At 46.0% G+C, this 23,207-nt stretch overlaps 1 protein-coding gene and 1 non-coding gene across 2 annotated transcripts in view; both read left to right on the top strand.

The window, feature by feature from the left end:
* Positions 1–8,868: 8,868 nt before the first annotated feature.
* LOC148049988 (U6 spliceosomal RNA) lies at positions 8,869–8,977 on the top strand. Its single transcript, XR_015695318.1, has one exon. It is a non-coding gene; the product is annotated as a U6 spliceosomal RNA (small nuclear RNA).
* A 1,231-nt stretch (positions 8,978–10,208) lies between these two features.
* Positions 10,209–23,207, top strand: part of LOC148049987 (vomeronasal type-2 receptor 26-like) — a 34,904-nt gene continuing 21,905 nt past the window's right edge. The window contains exons 1-4 of the mRNA XM_087706048.1: positions 10,209–10,214; positions 10,475–10,599; positions 13,627–13,804; positions 17,222–18,046. Of these exons, the coding sequence (XP_087562174.1) occupies positions 10,209–10,214; positions 10,475–10,599; positions 13,627–13,804; positions 17,222–18,046 (1,134 nt within the window). The remainder of the gene's footprint in view (positions 10,215–10,474; positions 10,600–13,626; positions 13,805–17,221; positions 18,047–23,207) is intronic.

Here is a 23,207-nt window from a genome sequence, read left to right as displayed (position 1 = left end):
AAAAATTTAAGAAAAGATACAATTATTAAAATAATACACCATCCATTCAGTCTAAGTGGGTCTGGATATAATCAACAGCCCCAGGCCTGCCGGAACAGCCAGGTCTTGGTCAGTTTATGGAAGGCCGGGAGAGTGGTAAGGGTCCGGATCTCTATGGGTAGATCATTCCACAGGGCCGGTGCAGCTACAGAGAAGGCCCTCCCTCAGGGGGGCCGCCAGCCGGCATTGTCTGGTTGACGGGAACCGGAGGAGGCCCAACCTGTGCGATCTTATTGGTCATTGGGAGGTGAATGGCAGGAGGCGGTCTCTCAGGTAGCCAGGTCCAATACCATGTAGGGCTTTAAAAGTAACGACTAGCACCTTGAAGCGCGTCTGGAGACCAATGGGGAGGCAGTGCAGCTCGCGGAGGATAGGGGTAACATGGGTGTATCTAGGTACACCCCTTATCGCTCACGCGGCTACATTCTGGACCAACTGTAGTCTTCGAAAACTCTTCAGGGGCAGCCCCATGTAGAGCGCGTTACAGTAATCCAGTCTTGAGGTGACGAGGGCATGAGTGACCATTCGAAGTGCCTCCCGGTCCAGGTAGGGCCGCAACTGGTGCACCAGGTGAACCTGGGCAAAGGCCCTCCTGGTCACAGCTGACAGATGGTGTTCTAACGTCAGCTGTGGATCCAGGAGGACACCCAAATTACGGGCCCTCTCCGAGGGGTGTATAATTTCACCCCCCAGGCTAAGAGGTGGAATATCTGGACCATCCTTGGGAGGCAGCATCAATAGCCACTCGGTCTTGTCTGGATTGAGTGCAAGCTTGTTCACTCCCATCCAGACTCTGACAGCGTCCAGGCACTGGCACATCACTTCAACTGCTTCGCTGAGTTGGCATGGGGCGGACAGATACAATTGAGTATCGTCCGCATATTGATGATATTTGAACCCGTGCCGGCATATGATCTCACCCATTGGCTTCGTGTAGATATTAAATAGGAGGGGGGACAGGACCTAACCCTGCGGCACCCCATATTTGAGGGGCCTAGGGGTCGATCTCTGTCCCCCAACCAACACCGACTGCGACCTGTCCGAGAGGTATTTTCATTTCATTTCATTTCCCTTTATTTGTATGCCTCCCTTTTCCCTGGGGGGACTCAGAGCGGCTCACAGTTCAAAAAAAGGGGGGGGGGGTGAAGGACAAACAATTTTCCAACATGAAGACAATACAACATATTAAAAAGAAAACACAACAGTCACACAATTCCAGTGGGGTAAGAATCTTAACCCCAGGCCAGCCGGGACAGCCAGATCTTTAGAGCGGCGCGGAAGGTCTGGAGGGTGGTGAGGGTCCGGATCTCCACGGGGAGTTCGTTCCAGAGGGTCGGAGCAGCCACCGAGAAGGCTCTCCTCCGGGTAGTTGCCAGTCTACACTGGCTGGATGATGGAATTCAGAGGAGGCCTAATCTATGCGATCGTATCGGTCTAGTGGAGGTAATTGGCAGTAGGCGATCTCTCAAGTACCCAGGTCCAGTACCATGAAGGGCTTTGTAGGTGATAAGTAGCACCTTGAAGCGCACCCGGAGACCAACAGGCAGCCAGTGCAGCTCGCGGAGGATAGGTGTTACGTGGGTGAAGCGAGGTGCACCCACGATCGCTCGCGCGGCCGCATTCTGGACTAGCTGAAGTCGCCGAATGCTCTTCAAGGGCAGCCCCATGCAGAGCACATTGCAGTATTCCAGCCTAGAGGTCACAAGGGCACGAGTGACTGTTGTGAGGGCCTCCCGGTTCAGGTAGGGACGCAACTGGTACACCAGGCGAACCTGGGCAAATGCCCCCCTGGTCACAGCTGACAAATGATGTTCGAAGGTCAGCTGTGGATCCAGGAGGACTCCCAAGTTGTGAACCCTGTCTGAGGGGCATACAGTTTGACCCCCCAGCCTGAGAGATGGAACACTTGGCCAATTCGTGGGAGGGAAACACAACAGCCACTCGGTCTTTTCTGGATTGAGCACAAGCTTGTTGACCCCCATCCAGTCTTTAACAGCCTCAAGACCCTGGCTCATCACATCCATCGCTTCGTTGAGTTGGCACGGGGTGGACAGATACAACTGAGTATCGTCCGCATACTGGTGGTATTTTATCCCGTGCCGTCGAATGATCTCACCCAGCGGTTTCATGTAGATGTTGAAAAGAAGGGGGGACAGGACCGAACCCTGCGGCACCCCATACGTTAGGGGCCTAGGGGTCGATCTCTGCCTCCCAACTAACACCGACTGCGACCTGTCCGAGAGGTAAGAGGAGAACCACTGTAAAACAGTGCCTCCCACCCCCACCTCCCGCAGTCGTCGCAGAAGGATACCATGGTCGATGGTATCGAAAGCCACCGAGAGGTCAAGGAGCACCAGGATGGAGGCATGGCCTCTATCCCTGGCTCTCCAGAGATCATCGGTCAACGCGACCAAAGCGGTTTCTGCGCTGCAGCCAGGTCTGAAGCCTGACTGGAAAGGATCGAGATAACTGGCTTCCTCCAAGGATCGCTGGAGCTGAAAGGCCACCACCTTCTCAACAACCTTCCCCACAAAGGGGAGGTTGGAGACCGGACGATAGTTATTTAAAACAGCTGGATCCAAGGATGGTTTCTTCAGGAGGGGTCTCACCACCGCCGCCTTTAAAGCGGGGGGAAAGACCCCCTCCCGTAGAGAGGCGGTAACAACCGCCTGGATCCAGCCTCGTGTCACTTCTCTGCTGTTTACAACCAGCCAGGAGGGGCACGGGTCCAGCACACATGTGGAGGCTCCCACAGCTCTCATTGCCTTGTCCACATCCTCAGGGGTAACAGCTTGAAACTCAACCCAGCGATGGCTTACCAGATTATCCCTTAGTGCCTCGGCTGGTTCTGCAGAATTGGAGTCCAGGTCCGCCCGGAACTGAGCAACCTTGTCTGCGAGGAATTGGACGTAATCCTCAGCCCTGCCCAGCAGCGGATCGCCCGTGTCCCTCCTATTTAGGAGGGAATGGGTTATCCTAAACAGGGCGGCTGGGCACGACTCAGCAGACGCAACCAGAGAGGCAATATGTGTTCTCTTAGCCGTCTTAATTGCTCGAATGTACTCTCTGGTGCAGGTTGTTAAACGTGCTCGGTTCGGTTCGGATTTACTGGACCTCCATAAGTGCTCTAGGCGTCTCCTTTGGCGCTTCCTCTCCCGGAGTTCCTCAGTAAACCAAGGAGCCCTCCGGGATCCACTGCCTCGGAGCGGCCGTAGTGGCGCAATCCGGTTGAGAGATTCCAGGCAGCAACCAAAGTCTCCGCCGGACTGCGGGCGAGAGTATCAGGAATAACCCCAAGCTCCGTCTGGAACCCCAAAGGGTCCATAAGTCGCCTGGGGCGGAACCACCTGGTCGGCTCCTCCTCCCTACAGTGGGGGTTTGGTCTCCGAAAGTCAAGCCTCAATAGGTAGTGGTCTGACCATGACAGGGGCAAGATCTCACTACCCCTCAGACCAAGGTCACAATTCCACTGCTCTGAGAGGAATACGAGGTCAAGAGTGTGACCCGCTGAGTGGGTCGGTCCTCGGATTACTTGGGTCAAGCCCATGGTTGTCATGGAAGCCATGAACTCCTGCGCTCCGTCAGAGTGATCACCGAGCGAAGGCAGATTGAAATCCCCCAGAACCATAAGTCTGGGGAACTCAACTGCCAGCTTGGCTATCGACTTGAGGAGCGAGGGGAGGGCTGCTGCAACGCAGTTAGGAGGCAGGTACGTTAGCAGCACACCCACTTGACCCTTGAGGTCCAACTTCACCAGCAGGGACTCACACCCGACAAGCTCCGGAGCAGGGATCCTACGAGGTGCTAGAGACTCTCGGATAACAATGGCCACACCCCCACCCCTTCTCTGAGCTCTCGGCTGATGGAGCACCTGAAAACCCTCTGGGCACATTTCAACGAGGGGGACTCCTCCCTCCGGGCCCAGCCAGGTCTCAGTAATACATGCCAGGTCTGCCCTCTCGTCTAAAATTAAGTCCCGAACGAGAGGAGCTTTATGAACTACAGACCTGGCATTTAGCGCCAGCAGCCTGAGGCCAGGGTCCTGATTACTCACACCACCTGGCCTTGGAGTGGGACTCATAGGGCCGGAAGGAGGGATCTCTGTGATGTAGCGAGCCCTCCTTCCCCGGTAATGGCCTGCCCTAAAGTCCCCGCCATATCTGCCCCTCCCTGTTAAGACCGTAATGCTCCGGCCCACTCCCGTGTCCGTGGTCCCCCTACCCATCCCCATAACCCCCGCATGCTCCGGCAGGCCCTTCGAAACAAACATTCTGAGGCTGGGATTGACCCAGGCCCCACCCTAATACTTCTGCAGAGCACTCAGTATAGAGGGTGCCTGGCTAAGGCCCCAGCCTACTCAAACATACACAGTCACAGCACCATTCACTCCCCACTAACAATAAAAAAAAACACAAAGAGAATACAGCAATGATAAGGATTAAAAGTGGGCACAAGCAACAACAGTCACATCATTCACACCTCGCTCATAAAATACTCATTAAAAACTTAAAAATTACAGAGCACTGCGATAGTGCGCTATCGAACAATGGTGTAAGAATGAAGAGAGAGCTGCTCCGCTCTTCTCCCTCTTCTATGTCCCAGAGAAAAGTCCACGGCTGGAAGACCAGAAGCCAATGATGTACAAGGCAGTCGCACGTGGAGAGGGGCAAGGCAAAAATGCCTGATGTTTATAGATAGAAGCCGTTCAGTCTTACTCCCCTTAAAGTCCCAAAGGTGATCAGCGGACCACGTGGAAGGAAGTCTCTTTCCTGAAATTATATAAGGTCCATAATCCGGTGGGCCAAGGTCTGAAGCTGGCCCCAGCTGCTCAAGAAGGAGGGGGAGAGAGCACCGATTTTCTTGATACCAAGTCCTTGCCCCTACAGCTGCCAGATCAAAGAGCTCCATGGCCGAGCAGCAACAGCCAGAGTGGCAGGGGGTGTGAGTGGTGGGAGCAGTTCAGGGAGGCAGCGTTGTCTGGGAAGGCAAGCCGAGAAACAGTCATAGATGGTTGCAGTACTAGTAGTGGCCACAGGGATCACAAGCCAAGATTGTAAAAGCCGGTCTGAGGTAGCAATAGTTAGGTGGTAATTAAAGCAATAGTTAGATGGTAATTAAAATCAGAAACCGTGATGGAGAAGGGGGGGGCGCACCAGGATCATCCATGGCAACGATGAAAAAGCCAGTCACATGGATCCATAGTGCAGAGTGGTAAATTCCCAATCCTGCCCACAGCCCTCAGAGTACTACCCCCAAGCACGGTGTCCCTTCGCGGCCAAACTCAGTCCAAGCACAGTCCAAGCAAAGTCCAAGCAGAAGGGGTCTCAAACCGCCCTCATGCCGCCCCCGTTCGCCTGGGGGGGGGAAGGCCGTCCCCGATAGCTACCAGACGCTCATGCCACCCGTGCTGTTGAAGGGGAGGGGGAGGGGGAGCTGCTCATATGTTTCTTCCTCACCGACTCCCAGGTCTCAAAGCAACCCACAGCAGTTCTTCGGCTTAAAAAGCTTACTCGAGCCATCCTTATCGTCTCTGTGGGGGGGCTTTCTTTGATGACCACCGTTCCCGGATCCTCTCCAGTTCTTCTCGCCCAGGCTTAGCTCCTTGGGTGCTAGATGCCACTGCCGCCACTACCAAGCTCAAAAAAGCCGCCCTACAGCTGATCTAAAAACCGCTCTACAGCTGATCTTCAGAGCCGTCGCGCCGCAAACTAGCATAAGGAGGGAAGATTCGGCGCGTTCCAGGTGCCTGGGGAGCGTTTACACAACCCCCCTCCAGCCGAATTACACCCCTGGGCCGCCTGTTCGATCACCTCCACGGAGGACTTCTCCCTTTGGGTTTCCAGGGGCTCCGTCCCTCTCAATTCTGCTCCTCTCTTTTTCGCAAAACTCGAGCGTTACGCTCGAGCAGCCATCTTCCGCCTTGCACATGCGCATTCGCATGTGCGTAGAGATGGCAGGGCCTCCCTTTAGGCTTAAGGAGAAGCCTAAAGGGAGGCCGCTGAGAGGTCAAGAAGCACTAGGATAGAGGATTGACCCCCTATCCCTGGCCCGCCAGAGATCATCGATCAGCGCGACCAAAGCAGTTTCGGTGCCGTAACCAGGCCTGAAACCCGACTGAAAGGGATCCAGATAATCTGTTTCATCCAAGGTCCGTCGGAGTTGAAAGGCCACCACCTTCTCAACAACCTTCCCTACGAAAGGGAGGTTGGAGACTGGACGATAGTTGTTCAAGATGGCTGGATCCAGGGAAGGTTTCTTCAGGAGGGGTCTCACCACCCCATCCTTTAGAGGGTACGGGAAGGATCCCTCCTGGAGAGAGGTGTTAACAATCCTCTGGAGCCAGCCATGTGTCACCTCCCTGCTGGTCGAGACCAGCCAGGAGGGACACGGGTCCAGTAAACAGGTGGAGGCACTCACCGCTCCCATGGCCTTGTCCACTTCCTCAGGAGCGACAAGTTGAAACTCGCTCCACAAAATCCGATCAAGACCTTCGCCCTGGCATCTCGGCTAGTACCGTCCAAGTGGAGTCCAGGTCCGTCCGAATCCGAGCGATTCTCTTCCGTTTCCTCTTTGATATTTTGGGATCTTAAATAGAAATCTGCCTTGTCTGTTTCCCACGGAATATTTATTTTTTTCTTGTTTTTTTTCCCCGTTGTTGTCAGTCTATAATCCATCTCCTCCATTTTCTTCTCTGTTATTTCCAACTTTCCTTCCACTTTCTCCAATCTCTGCTCATTTTTTCCCCATTATCTCTTTAACCTCTTTCAGGCCTTTATCCACTTTGTCCATTCTTTCTTTGAGGTTCTTCACGCATAGCCGGTAGCTTACTCTTTAACTCCACACTAGCTTTATCTTGTTGTGTTGTTGTATTTGATGGGGTTTTTTTTGTGCTGTAGGGCTGGAGGTTATTGCTGTTGACGAGGAATATGCTGTTATCTTCTTCATCTTGTTGATTTATTTTTATAATCCAAATATCAAAAAAAAAAGGAGAAGAGAAAAGAAAAAAAGAAGAAGAAAAAAACCCAAGTTTTGCAAGTCGCCTCTCCAAGTCTGGTGGTCAAGCTTCAGATTCTTGTTACCTTAATCCAGTGGTTCCTAAACTTGGCAACTTTAAGACTTGTGGACTTCAACTCCCAGAATTCTCCAGCCAGCAGAGCTGGGCATCCATTTGTCTCAAGTAGTGTAAGGTTTACTGTCTAGGCAGGGGGCTGGACTAGAAGACCTCCAAGGTCCCTTCCCAACGCTGTTATTCTGAATCTATACCTTAAATTCCCTTGCTCTAAGCCAGTGGTTCCCAAACTTGGCAACTTTAAGACTTGTGGACTTCAACTCCCAGAATTCCCCCAGACGGAAATCTTGGCGACTTTAAGACTTGTGAACTACAACTCCCAGAATTGGCTGGAGAATTAAAGTTGCCAAGTTTGGGAACCACTGGCTTAGAGCAAGGGAATTTAAGGTATAGATTCAGAATAACAGCGTTGGGAAGGGACCTTGGAGGTCTTCTAGTCCAGCCCCCTGCCTAGACAGTAAACCTTACACGACTTGAGACAAATGGATGCCCAGCTCTGCTGGCTGGAGAATTCTGGGAGTTGAAGTCCACAAGTCTTAAAGTTGCCAAGTTTGGGAACCACTGCCTTAATCTAATTGTAGTAGTAAAGTAAAAAGAAACAAGAAAACAAATGGGCCAAAATTCAAACAAAAAGGGCAAAGGAAAAAAAAAAGTAAAAAGTTGACCACAATTGTAAAATAAAAATCTTTCTTTAGTCTCTGTTATTTCCGCCAAACTTCAGGTCCTTGTTACCCTAATCCAATTGCAGTGGAGGGTTTGAAAGACAAAAACAAAACAAAATAAAAGTTTTTACAAAAACCAAATTCCAACAGAGGGGGCATAGAGAGAGAGAAAAAATAGTAAAGAATTGACCACAGTTGTAAAGTAAAAAAAAACACCTTTAATCCCCCTTATTCCCTCCAACTCTTGCCATAGGAGAGAAAAGGAAAGAGAAAAAGAGAAAAAACCCCAGTAAATACCCACGAAGTAGAAAGTTACAGGGTAAAATAAAACGTTGATTTAAAAAAGGGAACCAGGTACAGATCCATGTAAAGAAAATGACTTCCGTTCTTAATATAAGCAAAAGCTCCACAGTCCCAAACAGTTCCAAAACAATTCCAGCGCTCCAAGTTATAATCAGAAAAACGAAAGTGGCAAAGATGAATCCACGGTTCCACCACAAATGTGCGAACAACAAAAGCGCGCCGACAGAAGCGCGCTGTAACGTAACCCTAACCCTAAACCTAACCCTTAACCTAACCCTAACCCTAAACCTTACCTTAACTTAAATTGCGCTTCTGTCGGCGCACTGTTGTCGGCGCGCTGTTGTCGGTGTGCTTTTGACATCGCGGTTTTAGCGGCGCAGTTTTGTCGGCGCGCTTATGACGTTCGCGCTTTTGTCGGGTCACAGAATCCACAGCTGTTGTTCTGTCTTATGTGGCGGTTTTTAATCACCATGTGCATTGTTCAAGGTCATTCAAGTATTTTCTTTATTGTTGCCACTAGATGGCACTGTTGTGACTGAAAAGAGTAGTTAGGGAAAAAAAATCAAGAACAATCTCAGAGTTTCGATTTTTCAATATCAATATATATAAAAAAAAACCCAAAACGCACAGGTACAGTATAGGTGGGACCTTCCTCAATAGTAGTAACTGTGAGAGGGATCTTGGAGTCCTAGTGGACAACCATTTAAATAGGAGCCAGCCGTGTGCAGCAGCTGCCAAAAAAGCCAACACAGTTCTTAAACTCTGTGGATGAGCAACAAGAGACACAAACATGTTGTGCTTTCTTCGGCAGCCACACATACTAAAATTGGAACGTTACAGAGAAGATTAGCATGGCCCCTGGCGCAAGGATGACAGGCAAATCCGTGAAGCGTTCCACATTTTTAAATGCTGGAGATGTGATTGTCTCGATGCTACATATTACCATATATGGTGGACTTGTAAAAAGGTCAAAGCATTTTGGATAAAAATATGGTGGATTATGCAAAATGTTCTTAAAAAAAAGAATAAAGTTTACCCCTCAGTTATTTTTGTTATACCTAACAAGAATTGTACTATTATTTATTTATTTATTTATTTATTAGACTTATATACCGCTTCATAGGGCTTTCAGCCCTCTCTAAGCAGTTTACAAATTTTTTAGCAAATTGAGTCAGCAACTTGCCCCCACAGTCCAGGTCCTCATTTCACTCACCTCGGAAGGATGGAAGGCTGAGTCGACCTTGAGCCAGTGAGATTTGAACCGCTGAACTGCAGATCACAGTCAGCTAAAGTGGCCTGCAGTACTGCGCCCTAACCACTGCGCCACCTCGGCTCCTTTTTATAGAGACTATAGAGTCATTATAGAGACTAACTTGATTTTGTATTTAATAACGGCAGCAAGACTGTTGGTGGCGCAATACTGGAAGAAGGAAGATTTGCCTACTATTCAAGAATGGACATTGAAAGTAACAAACCTAGCAGAGATGGCTAAAATATCAGCATATCTCAAGGACCACTCCAACGAGAGATATAAACTGGAGTGGAGAAGATGGATTGACTATATTCAAAATAAATACGGGACTAAGAAATTCCATATAGTTTATGACTGAAGAAACAAGGAATGATATAATCTGTTTAGAGTTAGCCTAGCAAAGAGGAGTTAAAGCTCAAATGAAAGATGATACTAACTTTCTTTAAGTTTATCTTAGAACATCTTTGTTAAAGATTTATACCCTGTATTTGTTCTGGGAAGTTGGGGGGTGGGAAGATTGGGGGGGGGTTCAGGTGGGGACGGCAGGAGGAGGGAGGTAAATATTTGCAAAAGTTTTTTTTTTCTAAAAATTTTCAATAATAAAAAAGAGAGACACAAACATGTTTTTGCCCTTCAGGTGAGCAAGCAAAATCTAGTGCTAAGTGGGTAGGACAAATGCTTCTCCTTGCAATTATCAGAATAGTCATTCTTAATGTATCTCCTGTGGATTTCAACGTACAGAAATCTTCCAAGTTACAACCTGCTTTGAACTATAGGCTCTGAGTGTTCCCAGAGGGGGGAAGGACACAACAGTTTACTTAGCCTTGCAAAGAGCTTGCAAACTTCTCAGCTGGCCTTTGTTTCCTCCTTGGTCACAGATGAAATGCAGGTAAGAGAAAGCAGGGATGATATAAATTTGCCCAGAGGCTCCGCAGGTGGCCTGGCCTGTCTCTATACACCGAAAGCTCTACTGAGATTGAAAGTGCTGTGTACAATTCAGCTTCTGCACAAGCCTCGATTTCTCGTCTAGGAGGGAACCTGGAAAGGATGGCTGGGCTGCCTCTTCTCCTCCTGCTGTTCTGGCGCCTGCCTCCAGTTACGGCAAAGAGTATTTCAGCTCTCTATGTGAGAAGCGCTTCCCCATTTCAGGATCTCTGGAGCTATTACAGACCCGGCGATCTCATTATCGGCGGGAATCTAGCCATGGGACTTCATTTCTCCTCCGGTGTCCAAGATTTTCAGAAAAACCCATTCACGTTTAAAGTTTATGTTTTGTAAGTTTCACCTGGAGCCCAAAGTTGCAATTAAGGGTTTGCTGCGTTTTGGATTCCAGGGCCTCCTTTCAGAAATACTAGTCCTCCAGATGTTTGCAATGTCCCAGTTCTACTCTTTGTGGATGTCTGAATAAAGAGCCGAGATCATAAACTGGGTTAAGGTTTCTCCATCTTTCCAGAACTCTACATTGGGAAGATGATCAACCACCTTAAAAACTGAGGAGAGAAAACAAATTTGAAACTGTGATAGCCCAGTGGGGAAAAAAATGATTTATAATACTAATTTCCAGATAATCCTGCTAGAAAATACAAAGAAAAGCTCTATTGCAGGAATATGGTATGTCTATTTTAGTGAAAAGATGGACTAGGGGTGATATGATAACTGTATCCCAGTATTTGAGGGGTTGCCACAAAGAAGAGGGAGTCAAGCTATTCTCCAAGGCACCTGAGGGCAGGACAAGAAGCAATGGGTGGAAACGAATCAAGGAGAGAAGCAACTTAGAACTGAGGAGAAACTTCCTGACAGTGAGGACAATTAACCTGTGGAACTAAAAGAGAATTTGATAACTAGACAGATTATTTGGGTAGTAAAGTTTCTTTACCACGTGGAATGGGAAAAAGGAATGATTACCCTTAAGATTAGTTGTTCTGTTTGCTTCACCTAAAACAAATGAAACAGGATATTGGTACCAATACCCCCTGTGAGGAGGTAAATGACTAATGAATGTCATGTCTCTGTTTTGGGAGATTGTGTACGAGGCCTACATGACACAGGAAAGGGGTCTATGTGACAGAGGAAGGCCAGGTACTTTGGGATGATCGATAAGTTGTCTAAGAGTATAAAAGACTGTAAACAACCGCCCTTCGGGGTTCAGGTTTTGCTTGATCAATCTCTCCTGAACCTTTGCGCAAATAAACCTCTCCCTCTGACAAAGAGCTGGTCTGGTCTCATTTTATGCTACAGGACAACTTCCCTCCAGACTTTGTGGGTGCCCCAACACTGGAAATTTTAAAGAAGAGATTGGACAGCCACTTGTCTGAAATGGTGTAGAGTTTCCTGCCTGAGCAGGGGGTTGGACTAGAAGACCTCCAAGGTCCCCTTCCAACTCTGTTATTCTATATTCTGTAAATCACATCAAAACCGAGGGAGGAAATAATAAAAAAAATGAAACAACGCTAGCCTAATGAAAAATATGACTTATAATATTAATTTGGAGAGAAAGCCATGGTAGAAAATGGAGGGAAATGCTCAATTGTTTTCCAATGTAGGGTACTTTTAAAAACTCAGTTTTGGCACCAGCAGTGCTGATGGATAACGACTTTCAGTAAATCTGTGCTGTGACACACAAACACACACACACCCTCTGGAGTCTTGTGCCCAGCGATACTTACCAGAGCTCAAGAAAATGCTCCAAGAGAGGACCAAGTTGATTAGGGTGCTAGAGCCACATTTGGGAAGGATCACAGCCACTGGAGCAAGGAGAGGAAGGGAGGGGTGATAGAGTCATATAAGACAATCCTACGATTCAAGAACGGACATTGAAAGTCATAAATTTAGCCGAGATGGCTAAAATATCTGCATATCTTAAGGACCACTCAAACGAGAGATACAAACGAGACTGGAAAAAATGGATCGATTATATACAAAATAAATATGGGACTAAGAAATTCCAGATAGCTTATGATTAAGATCAGGAATGATATAAATTGTTTAAAATTAGCCTAGCAAGGAGGAGCTAAGTTCAATGTAAAGATGTTATCAATTTTCTATTCTTTTTTCCAATATATTCTAGACTGTTTTTGTTAAAGATTTATACCGCGTATGGGTTCTGGGAAGTCGGGGGAGGGAAGGCTGGGGGGGGGGTTGGGGGGGAGGGGGGGGAGGGAGGGATGTATATTAGGCTTGACGAGGGGTGTTAGATTTTAATGTAATATGATTGCACATGTATACTGTCTTCTCTTATTTCTTCTTTAAAACTAAGGTATGTTAAGTATATTGATATGGAAGCATAAATACCATCAACATAGAATGGAGTTTGCTCAGAAGCGGAAATACACCAATGACAGGAAGAGTGGGAAACAGAAGGGAGATGGGAAGAGAGGGAGAGGAGAGGGTAAGGGGGGAAGATGAGGAGGTTAAGGAGGAGTGGAATGAAGAGAGAGGAGAAGGAGAAAGGAAGGGGAAGTAGAGTAGTATGGAAGCTGAAATACACCAATGAGAGGAAGAATGGGAAACAGAGGAGAGAAGAAAGATGGGAAGAGAGGGATAGGAGAGAGGGTAAGGGGGGAAGATGAGGAGGATAAGGAGGAGTGGAATGGAGAGAGAGGAGAAGGAGAAAGGAAGGGGAAGTAGAGTAGGAAAGGATGATGGAGGGAAGAAAGGAGGTAGGAGAGAGGTAGAAGAAAGAGGTGTATGGAGAGCAGAAGAGCCAATAATGGGTCTTTATCTTTCTGGGCATTGATGATAAGAGGAACTGATGTAATTACTACTTAAAACAATAGGATATTGGCTATGTAATAGTGATTATGTGATAAATGTTATGAAAGTGGAAAATAAAAAAGTATATTTTTTTAAAAAAGACAATCCTGAATATATAGAGAGACGCCCTCTGTGATTTCTCACTAAATCATACAAGTTTAAGCAAAGAACAAACTTTTAAACAACTCAATGAAGCCCGAGATTTGCTGTTCCAAACAACATCACAGAGCCGAGGTGGCGCAGTGGTTAGGGTGCAGTACTGCAGGCCACTTCAGCTGACTGTTATCTGCAGTTCAGCGGTTCTAATCTCACCGGCTCAAGGTTGACTCAGCCTTCCATCCTTCCGAGGTGGGTGAAATGAGGACCCAGACTGTTGTTGGGGGCGATATGCTGACTCTGTAAACCGCTTAGAGAGGGCTGAAAGCCCTATGAAGCGGTATATAAGTCTAACTACTACTATTACTATCACACATACATCAAGAGAAACAGCAGCAGCCAAGACCAGGCTTCCCAATGACGCTCCCAATGTTTCTTTTTTCTTACTACAGCTGCGTATTGAAGAAGTACCAGCAGATCCTGGCCTTGATGTTTGCAGTCACAGATATCAACAAGGATTTGGTTCTCCTCCCCAACATCACCCTGGGCTTCCAGATTCTCAACAGACATCAAATTGAGCAGCAGATTTCAATAAACAGCCTCTCCCTGCTCTCCACTGGAAACAAAATGGTCCCAGGTTACAAATGTGGCAGGCAGGACCCCCTGCTCTCTGTCATTGGGGGTGACAACCCCAAATCCTCAATGCTGATGGCCTCCATCTTCAGCCTCTACAAGGTCCCACAGGTAAGGGAAGGGTGGGGGGGGGCTGCACCGGATGGAGTATGGAATAGAGAACCGAAACACAGGCAGAACAGTATAAAAACAATTGACTCAAAAACTGTTTTGGGGGATCAAGATACTACTCAACCTAAAAATTATAGACCTATTTCATTACTGAATGTAGATTATAAAATTTTTACTAAAATATTAGCAAATAGGTTAATGTTGGTTATTCAACAATTGATACACACGGACCAAACAGGTTTTATACAGGGGAGACAGATGAAAAGTAATGTCAGATTAATTATTAATGCATTAGAATATCTGGGAAAGAACAACCAGATCCCTGCTGCGTTTATATTCTTGGATGCTGAGAAGGCCTTTGATCGAGTTACCTGGTAATTTCTGTTGAAAATATTGCAAAAAATGCAGATAGGAGATAATTTTTTACAGTCAATTAAAGCAATATACCAACAGCAAACAGCACAAATCATAGTCAATGGAAGTTTAACAGACTCTTTTCAAATTGGGAAAGGTACAAGACAGGGCTGTCCTTTGTCCCCATTATTGTTTATTATAACTTTGGAAGTACTGTTGAATAAAATACGGGGCTTGGATGGTTTAAAAGGGATCAAGATTAGGCAGCAAGAATATAGAGTCCGCGCTTTTGCGGATGATTTGGTCATAATATTGGAACAACCGCAGGAATCCAGTATGGTCTTAATGAATACGATTAATCAATATGGTCAAGTGTCTGGCTTTAAAATAAATTTAGGAAAAACAAAAATATTAGCTATAAATATAAATACTAAACAAAAGGAAGAATTAGGAGGGATGCTAGGATGTGAGGTAGTTAAAAAAGTCAAATATCTTGGAGTTAACATTTTAACTTCAAATGGGAAATTATATAAGCATAATTATGAACCACTTTGGCATAGTATACAGACTGAGATGAAAAATTGGGAGAAATTGCACTTATCTTTGCTGGGTAGGATAGCGGCAGTGAAAATGAACATTTTACCAAAATTTTTATTTCTTTTCCAAATGTTACCTATACTTAAAAAAGATGTGAATCTTTTAGAATGGCAGAAGGGTATCAACAAATTTGTATGGGCAGGAAAGAAGCCGAGGGTAAAGATGAAAATAATGCAAGATGTACGTGAGAGGGGAGGATTGAAACTACCTAATTTAAAACTATATTATGATGCAGTGGCATTATCTGTAATTAGTGATTGGACTCATTTAACCAATGATAGAATATTGAATATTGAGGGACACGATCTGGTATATGGTTGGCATGCTTACCTGTTATTCAACAAAAAATTGGATAAGAATTTTAAAAGTCATATTTTAAGAAATGCTTTACTGCGGGTCTGGAAAAAATACCAATATAAATTAAATGACAAGAGATACCCATGTGGGCAATTCCTAGACACGCAATTGAAAATATGAATATAGCACAAAAACAGGATAGAATTACTTACAGACAGCTTCTTACTTCGGAAAGGGGGGTATTACAATTAAAATCTTTAGAGGTATTAAAAGAGGAGAAGGTAGTTCAAACATGGTTCCAGTATGGGCAATTACAGGCTAGGTGGAAAATAGATCAAAAAATTGGCTTTATTCAAGTTGAGGATAATCTGTTTAAACAAATAAGAGATCAAAGCTTAATGCATATAAAGAGGATATATAATGTATTAATACAGATGGATTCGGAAACAGAATTAGTTAAAGATTGTATGATAAAATGGGCTCAAAATATTGAGGAACCAATAATGTTGGATACATGGGAAAGAATCTGGGTAAGAAATGTGAAATTTACACAAGCTGAAAATCTGAGAGAAAATTTTTACAAGATGTTCTATAGATGGCATTTAGATCCTAAAAAGTTGGCTTCTATGTATCCGAATGTACAGCCTAAATGTTGGAGGTGTGGTTCTCTCGATGCTACATATTATCATATATGGTGGACCTGCCAAAAGGTTAAGGCATTCTGGATAAAAATATGGTGGGTCATGCAAAATGTTTTTAAAAGAAGGATAAAGTTTAGTCCTCAGTTATTCTTACTAGGTATATGTACTGATTTTACAGCGGTAGAGACTAACTTGATTCTGCACCTAATAACAACAGCAAGACTGTTGGTGGCGCAATACTGGAAGAAGGAAGACTTGCCTACAATCCAAGAATGGACATTGAAAGTCACAAACTTAGGCGAGAGGGCTAAAATATCGGCATATCTTAAAGATCACTCAAATGAGAGATATAAAAACGAGACTGGAAAAAATGGATTGACTATATACAAAATAAATACGGGACTAAGAAACTCCAGTTAGCCTATGCTTAAGATCAGAAATGATTTAAATTGTTTAAAGTTAGTTCAGCAAGAAGAAGCTAAGCTCAATGCAGAATGTCATTAATTTCTTTATTTCTTTTTCTTTTTTTTCCAATAGATTTTAGACTGTGTTTGTTAAAAATCCATACCGTGTACGGGTTCTGGGAAGCCGGGGGGGGGGGGGAAGGTGGGGGGTAGGGGGGGTGGAGGGAGGGGCACAAAGACAAAAAAAAATTGTACTTCAATGTTTTAATGATTGACGAATGATGAAATATTTGTTTTTTAAAAGAAATAAAACTTTTGATAGAGAAAAACTGTTTTGGGGGAACATCAGGAGTAGAAGACCCAGAGAAGCCATCAATGGTGGTTTTCTCTTACCTTCGCTATCGTTTCGGATGTGGGAGTAGACATGTACGCACGCTTCACTCACACACGGCGCTTCTGTGCATGCGCAGAGCGTCCGTGATGACCTCTGGGTGGGTGGGTGGAGCCTCCTGCCACCTATGCTACCGGTTTGGAGCAAACCGGTAGAATAGCAATAGCAATAGCAATAGCAGTAGACTTATCTACCGCTTCATAGGGCTTTCAGCCCTCTCTAAGCGGTTTACAGAGTCAGCATATCGCCCCCAACAACAATCCGGGTCCTCATTTCACCCACCTCGGAAGGAAGAAGGCTGAGTCAACCTTGAGCCGGTGAGATTTGAACCGCTGAACTGCTGAACTAGCAGTCAGCTGAAGTGGCCTGCAGTGCTGCACTCTACCCACTGCGCCACCTCGGCTCATATTAAATTGACCCATGCTGGAATCCATGCTATAGTTGAATTCATTTTTATATGTTATGTTTCATGATACATTTTTGTACAATGCCGAAGAGATAAGATGATGAGATAATTCTGATCATTTCATGACTGGCGGGCAACAAAGACAACAGGGACCCCTTAAAGTCACCATCAACCTTTATTTTGTCTTTGAAAGAGGAATCTCCCTTTCTGTAGCTCGGGATTGGCTTTGAGTTCCCTCAGGAAGAGGAGCCATTTCATCCTTCCTTCTTCCGTATTAATCCCAGTGAATTTCCTGAGTGTGAGGGTCTAGTCCAGCTGCTCCTGCATTTCCACTGGAACTGGGTTGGCCTTGCGGCCTCAGAAGACGACAGTGGGCATCGTTTCATCTCAACTCTGGTGCCGATGCTGAAGGAGAAGGAGATCTGCCTGGCCTTCATGGAAATGCTGGAAGACGAGGATCTTTATGTTATGATGATGAACCTCTTTTTCAAAATGTGCGTGAAAGCAGAAGTGATTATTTTGTTTGGAGATTCCCCTACTATAGCAAGTTTAATGTCGGCTCTCTCTGAGTACGGAAACATCGAAGACATCTCCTATTGGAATGTCTGGATCCTAACTTCTCAGTGGGAGTTTACTACGGTGGGAAATTTGTTTGAAGCTTTAAGGCCCTTCCATGGGGCTTTGCAGTTTAACCACCAAAGTGGGGATGTCTCAGGATTCAGACGTTTCCTCCTGTCTTTGGGCCCCTTGAAGCCACAAGTGAATTTATTTCTCTTGTTATGGTGGGAAATAGCCTTTGGCTGCAAGATCCTCAGCCCAAGCATCATCCCTCTAAACTGGAAAAAATCATGTACAGGAAAGGAGGATTTACAGAACCTGCCATCCTATATCTTTGAAATGACCATGACAGGGGAAAGTTACAACATCTACAATGCCGTTTATGCTGTGGCACATGCATTGCATGCGACGTTTGGATCAGGAACCCGGCCAGCCATGATGAGGCTTGGAAAGAGGCCCTCAAATGTCCAGGCATGGCAGGTAATAGCAATAGCAATAGCAGTAGACTTATATACCGCTTCATAGGGCTTTCAGCCCTCTCTGAGCGGTTTACAGAGAGTCAGCATATTGCCCCCAACAATCTGGGTCCTCATTTTACCCACCTCGGAAGGATGGAAGGCTGAGTCAACCCTGAGCCGGTGAGATTTGAACCGCTGACCTGCTGATCTAGCAGTAGCCTGCAGTGCTGCATTTAACCACTGCGCCACCTTGGCTCTTCAGGTAATCTCCATGATATTTTATCCCGTGGCACGACATAACCGCGAACGTCAAAAGCGCGCCGACAAACCTGCGGCGCTAAAACCGCGCTGTCAAAAGCGCGCCGACAACAGCGCGCCGACAACAGCGCGCCGACAGAAGCGCGATTTAAGTTAAGGTAAGGTTTAGGGTTAGGTTTAGGGTTAGGTTTAGGGTTAGGTTTAGGGTTAGGTTTAGGATTAGGTTTAGGGTTAGGTTTAGGGTTAGGTTTAGGGTTAGGTTTAGGGTTAGGTTTAGGATTAGGTTTAGGGTTAGGTTTAGGGTTAGGTTTAGGTTTAGGGTTAAGTTTAGGGTTAGGTTTAGGTTTAGGGTTAGGTTTAGGGTTAGGTTTAGGGTTAGGTTTAGGTTTAGGGTTAGGTTTAGGGTTAGGTTTAGGGTTAGGTTAGGGTTAGGGTTAGGGTTAGGGTTAGGGTTAGGGTTAGGGTTAGGGTTAGGGTTAGGGTTAGGGTTAGGGTTAGGGTTAGGTTTAGGGTTAGGTTTAGGGTTAGGTTTAGGGTTATGTTACAGCGTGCTTCTGTCGGCGCGCTGTTGTCGGCGCGCTTCAGCGCTCATTTGTCTCCGCGGTTTTGACGGTGCAGTTTTGTCACCGCGGTTTAGTCACACGCGCTTTTGTCGTACGTGCATTTGTGGTGGAACCATTTTATCCAATCCACAGATCCTTAGAGAGGAAGCTTCCCATAGGCATTTCTTCAGTTACTGATGCCACCATATCATTCATTGCGTCTCAGAACAGATTAAAGTAGCAATTATTTTAAAGAAGTATGAATTGAATATTTTGTTTTGTTGAGGCAAAGGAGAAGTAACCTAAAGCATGATATCCTTACAGGAGATCTATTCACATAAGGTCCTGAGGGTCTTCAACAGTTCCCAGAGTTTCAGGGGGTGACCAGGGAGGGAGGGAGGGGTCAGCCCTGAGCAGAATGATAATCTGGGTGCATTTATGCAGAGAGTTTCTACAGGCCAGTTGAAGTCCTAGTGGCATTTTTTCTACAAGCTGCTCATTTCCCCTCTTTGTGTAGCTATAAATTGACCTTCAGTTCAATTCACTTTAAGATTGGTTGATGGTTCTGTGAATTAGCATCCCGTGTGACCCCACCCCGTTGATTTAGTCTGCCATGTCTTCTACTGTTCATCTTCTTGGGCACAGCAGCCTTCATCAGCCTCAGCAGACAGAGCAGGGACCCAGTTGTTCCTAAAGGGTTCCTGATTTGAAACTCCTCAAAACTTCCTGCCTCAAAGCTTCAGCCCTGGACCTGCCTGGCCAGTGAAGAGGGAACTCCGGCCAGGCCCTTCCTTCCACATGACCCCACTCGGCCAGACCTGGTTCCTGCATTATTGTGAATCGGGTGGGGAGAGTTAGCAGAATGGGAGTCTATTCTGTTACACATTCCTTAGCCATTCAACCCCCTGATTGTTCATATCTCAACCAAAGAGAACTTAGCATCCAAATATTCCCAGGTGACACAGCTTCTAAGACAGTGTTTCTCAACCTTGGCAACTTGAAGATGTCCGGACTTCAACTCCCAGAATTCCCCAGCCAGCTGGCTGGGGAATTCTGGGAGTTGAAGTCCGGACATCTTCAAGTTGCCAAGGTTGAGAAACACTGTTCTAAGACATAGAAGATGGTTTACATCACAGAATGAGAGAAGCCATCGTGTCTGTTTCTGCCCTTGTGCCAAGGATTCCAATTTATGAAGCTCTCTTCTCTTTCAGATTCTTCCCTATTTGAGGAATGTCCACTTCAACAACAGTGCTGGAGAGGAAGTCTCCTTCTCAGAAGATGGACTGGGATCTGCTCGTTATGAACTTCTCAACTGGGTCCTCCTCCCCAATCAATCTTTTGTCTTTGTGAAAGTTGGAAGAATAGATCCCAGGGCTCCCCCAAGACAGGCTTTCACCGTTAACTCCAATTCAATTGTCTGGGTGAACGAGGTGAGCTGTTGTGTTGTAAATCTGGGGAAAGAATCACTATCTCCAGGATGTCCTTCTAACCTGAAAACAGGTCTACAGGACCATAAAATGTTTTCAGAATTTGGTGAGAAACCTGTTTTTGAGGTTAATAAATTTGAGATCTTATTTGTGAAAGATCCGACAATGGGTGGAAGAACTTCTGCTCGAACTCCAGGGTGCAGTTAGATCAGGCAGAGGTTCCCATGGACCATTCCTGGTCAGTTGGATCTTCATCACTCTTTGTTTTAGAAGAGTGGCAGCTCAACGTCACAAGCCTTCCTCTGCAGGCTTGTTCAGCATCCACTGATGGGTCAGGAGTGTGAGAAGTCTGAGTCCCCATGTGAGCTTTCTCCTGGATTCTCTTAGACCCAAGTCAGCTGTTTCTGATGAAGACATTCTGAACAGGGAAATGGGAATGTGGGAATGGATACGTGAAGCACGTTCATTGCTGCAGCCACCGCAAACATCTCCCTTTTCTCTCTTAGAAGGTGCCCTTTGCCAGGTGTGGCACGAAGAGGTGCCAGGCAGGAGAGAGGAGAAGAGTTCCGGAGGGCAAGGAGGTTTGCTGCTACCAATGTGGTCCTTGTCCAGAAGGGACCGTTTCTAATGAAACAGGTAGAGCACCATTCAAATCTCCTGTGATTTAGGAAGCCATTCATTAGATCTAAATGTTGATTTTGTCATTATTGATAGGATTGACGTTCTTCATACTTTTCAACAGAACCTCTCAGTTTATGGATCTAAGCTGCCCTGCCCCCGCCCCCCCAGAGAACCCCTCTGCTCTTCAACAACTTCATGTAAAGTAGAACAATCTATGGGTCTCCCACTAGCCTTTCCCCTCCTACTGTCACATCAGAGGGGGAAAGCTAGTTGCCAATCTTGTTTCTGAAAAAAAAATCAAGCTTTTTATTATTTAGGGTGTCCTTCTTTTGCCAGCACTATTCAAGAAAATTGATCGTTCTGTCAGAGAAAGTGGAGGTCCATCTACGTATCTATGTCTGTTAGCTCCCAGGAGCCTCCTTATAGGTGAGAGAGGAGGCAAATCAAATCAATAAATAATAATAACAATCCTTCCCTGCAAAAGAAACCTGAGTGGGTGGATCTGAAGTAGAAATCAGAGAAGCTGAGCCAGGATTGTCCCAGAAAACTGGGTGTGTCCTGTGTGCAACTCCCAATAAACCACACCAGGGAGTTGAAGAACGTGGCACGACAAAACCGTGCTCGACTAAGCCGCGCCCGATTAAACCGCGTCGCTGACGTCCTCAGCAGGGCAACAACAGCGAGCGCGGAGAAAGAAGGGCGCTTTAAATAGCGCTTTGAAAGCAAGCCAATTCAACTTAAGGTAAGGGTTAGGTTTAGGGTTAGCTTTAGGGTTAGGTTTAGGGTTAGGTTAGGGGTTAGGTTTAGGGTTAGGTTTAGGGTTAGGGTTAGGTTTAGGTTTAGGGTTAGGGTTAGGTTTAGGGTTAGGATTAGGTTTAGGGTTAGGTTAAGGGTTAGGTTTAGGGTTAGGTTTAGGTTTAGGGTTAGGTTAAGGGTTAGGTTTAGGGTTAGGTTTAGGGGGGTTAGGTTTAGGGAGGTTAGGTTTAGGTTTAGGGGTTAATTTTAGGTTTAGCGTTTACAGCGTGCTTCTGTCTCCGCGGTGTTGTCACGCTGTTGATGACGTCAGCTACGCGGTTTCGTCGAGCGCGGTTTAGTTGAACGTGGTTTTGTGGTGGAACCGTTGAAGAAAGCTTTACTCTGTGCAGAAGAAAGGACACGGGGGGTGGGTGGGTGGGGGTGGCATTCCCAGTCCTTCAACAGTGACATTTTTATAGAAGTCTGTGGAGATTTTCAGGTCATGGTTGCCCCAAAGTTCCTTTTTCAAAAGTCAACTGGACTCTCCTTGTTTTTCCTTGAAGACTTTTCACTTCTCATCAGTGGTGGGTTTCAAAATTTTTTCGAACCTACTCTGTGGGTGTGTCCTCCTTTGTGGGAGTGGCTTGCCGGCCATGTGACCTGGTGGGAGTAGCTTGCCAGCCATGTGTTCTCTCTCTCTCTCTCTTTCCTTCCTTTTGTCTCTCTGTCCCTTTTTCCTTTTTTTCTTTCATCTCTCTCTCACTCTTTCTTTCTTTCTTTCTTTCTTTCTTTCTTTCTTTCTTTCTTTCTTTCTTTCTCTTTCTCTTTCTCTGTGTGAGTCTGTGTGTGTATGTGTGTCAGTGGTGGGTTTCAAAAGTTTTTGGAAGCTCTTCTGTAGGTGTGGCCTGCTTTCCGGGTCCACTGGTGGAACCTCTTCTAACCGGTTCGGTAGATTTGACGAACCGGTTCTACCGAATAGGTGTGAACTGGTAGGAACCCCCCACCTCTGCTTCTCATCCAAGTGCATTGATAGTTTTGCTGTCCAGACCCCACTTGCAACCTCACAACAGCAATGGAAGCGGGGAGGGGGAGGCATTGGGATGCAAAGGGGGTGGGTGGGAAATTGGGAGTGAAAAGGAAAGGGTGTGAGCCCTCTTGAAGCCTGAGATAATCAGTGGCCCAAGGTCTTCTGCAGGAAAAGCCCGAGATCATTCCCAAAACAATGCAAGTATAACCGATTGGCCAGACCAATGGACAGGGGGAGGACCAGGGGGAAAGGGGAAGTTTTCTTATGCTGTTTGTGCGTGAAATCATTACAGTTGGATTTTCCACTTCTTTTTTTTTTGCAAGAAAATTTAATTTTTATTAAACAAACAACACCAAAAAAACCCCATCATCTTACATTACATCCTGTAGAAAGTGTGTCCATTGGTTACAATTAGCTTTCGTGCATCTCTTCCACAGTCATTACTCACATTCATATCAAATGTCAAAGTTCTTGATGAGTCTTACTCTCAACATATCATAGTTCTCATTTGACTGAAATTGTTTTACTGTCCTTTTGCCTAAAATAAACCATAGTTAAAAAACACAACCGCTT

Source organism: Thamnophis sirtalis, unplaced genomic scaffold (genome assembly GCF_051295495.1).
Source record: "Thamnophis sirtalis isolate CommonGarterSnake01/CBP01778 unplaced genomic scaffold, rThaSir2_p1.2 scaffold_1, whole genome shotgun sequence".
NCBI lineage: Eukaryota > Metazoa > Chordata > Lepidosauria > Squamata > Natricidae > Thamnophis > Thamnophis sirtalis.
Note: the sequence above shows the minus strand (reverse complement) of the source record. Positions and strands in the feature narration are given on the sequence as shown.